At 52.1% G+C, this 1,007-nt stretch overlaps 1 protein-coding gene across 1 annotated transcript in view; it reads left to right on the forward strand.

The window, feature by feature from the left end:
- The window catches only part of STAC3 (SH3 and cysteine rich domain 3), a 22,052-nt gene that overhangs the window by 5,267 nt on the left and 15,778 nt on the right, over nt 1–1,007 (forward strand). Inside the window, 1 exon segment of the mRNA XM_031064570.1 lies at nt 448–585. Within this exon segment, the coding sequence (XP_030920430.1) occupies nt 448–585 (138 nt within the window).

Consider the following 1,007-nt stretch of genomic DNA (forward strand, 5'->3'; position numbering starts at 1 on the left):
CCAATGTGGCCCCCCCCCCCCCTTTGAAGCCTCGTCCCGCCCGGTCACTGGGGCGGGAAAAAGGGACGAACAACTCAGGAACGAACCATTATGAGGGGAGAACATGGGGGGAACCGAGGGTCAAACTATAATCTTAATTTATAAAAAATAACCAACTTTACAACAAAACCTGTATAAAACACACAATGCCTATCCTGGCACCCCCTATCCTGGCAGGGAGGGGGGTTTGGGACCCCCAAATTGGCCTCAACCCCCCCTTCGCAGTCTAGTCCCGCCCCGTCACTGGCGGGAAAATGAGGGACAAACAACTCGGGAAGGAACCATTATGAGGGGAGAACATGGGGGGAACCGAGGGTCAAACCATAATCTTAACTTATAAAAAATAACCAACTTTACAACAAAACCTGTATAAAACACACAATGCTACACTTCTTGAACTCCTTGCAGGGGAAAATCGGGGAGAAAGTGGGGTTTTTCCCCCCCAATTTTATCATCCGGGTGCGGGCGGGCGAGCGGGTGCACAAAGTGACGCGTTCCTTTGTCGGAAACCGGGAAATCGGGCAAATCACGCTCAAAAAGGATCAGGTGAGACTGAAACCCCCTCCCCAAAATCACCCAGGGACCCCCCTGGGGACCCCCAAAAAATCCCCAAATTCTGGGAGCCTAAAAACCCCAAAAAAACCCCCAAAAATCCCCCCAAAATCCACCAAATCCCGGCATTTCTGGGTGCCCCTCCCCCATCCCACAAGGTGAGACCCCTCCCCAAAATTACCAAGGGACCCCCCCGAGGACCCCCAAAAAATCCCCAAATTCTGGGAGCCCGAAAAACCCAAAAATATCCCAAAACTCCCACTGAATCTCACAAAAAACCCAAATCCCGGCATTTCTGGGTGCCCCTCCCCCCTCCCACAAGGTGAGACCCCTCCCCAAAATTACCAAGGGACCCCCCCGAGGACCCCCAAAAAATCCCCAAATTCTGGGAGCTTAAAAACCAAAAAAATCCCCAA

Source organism: Geospiza fortis, unplaced genomic scaffold, assembly GCF_000277835.1.
Source record: "Geospiza fortis unplaced genomic scaffold, GeoFor_1.0 scaffold599, whole genome shotgun sequence".
NCBI lineage: Eukaryota > Metazoa > Chordata > Aves > Passeriformes > Thraupidae > Geospiza > Geospiza fortis.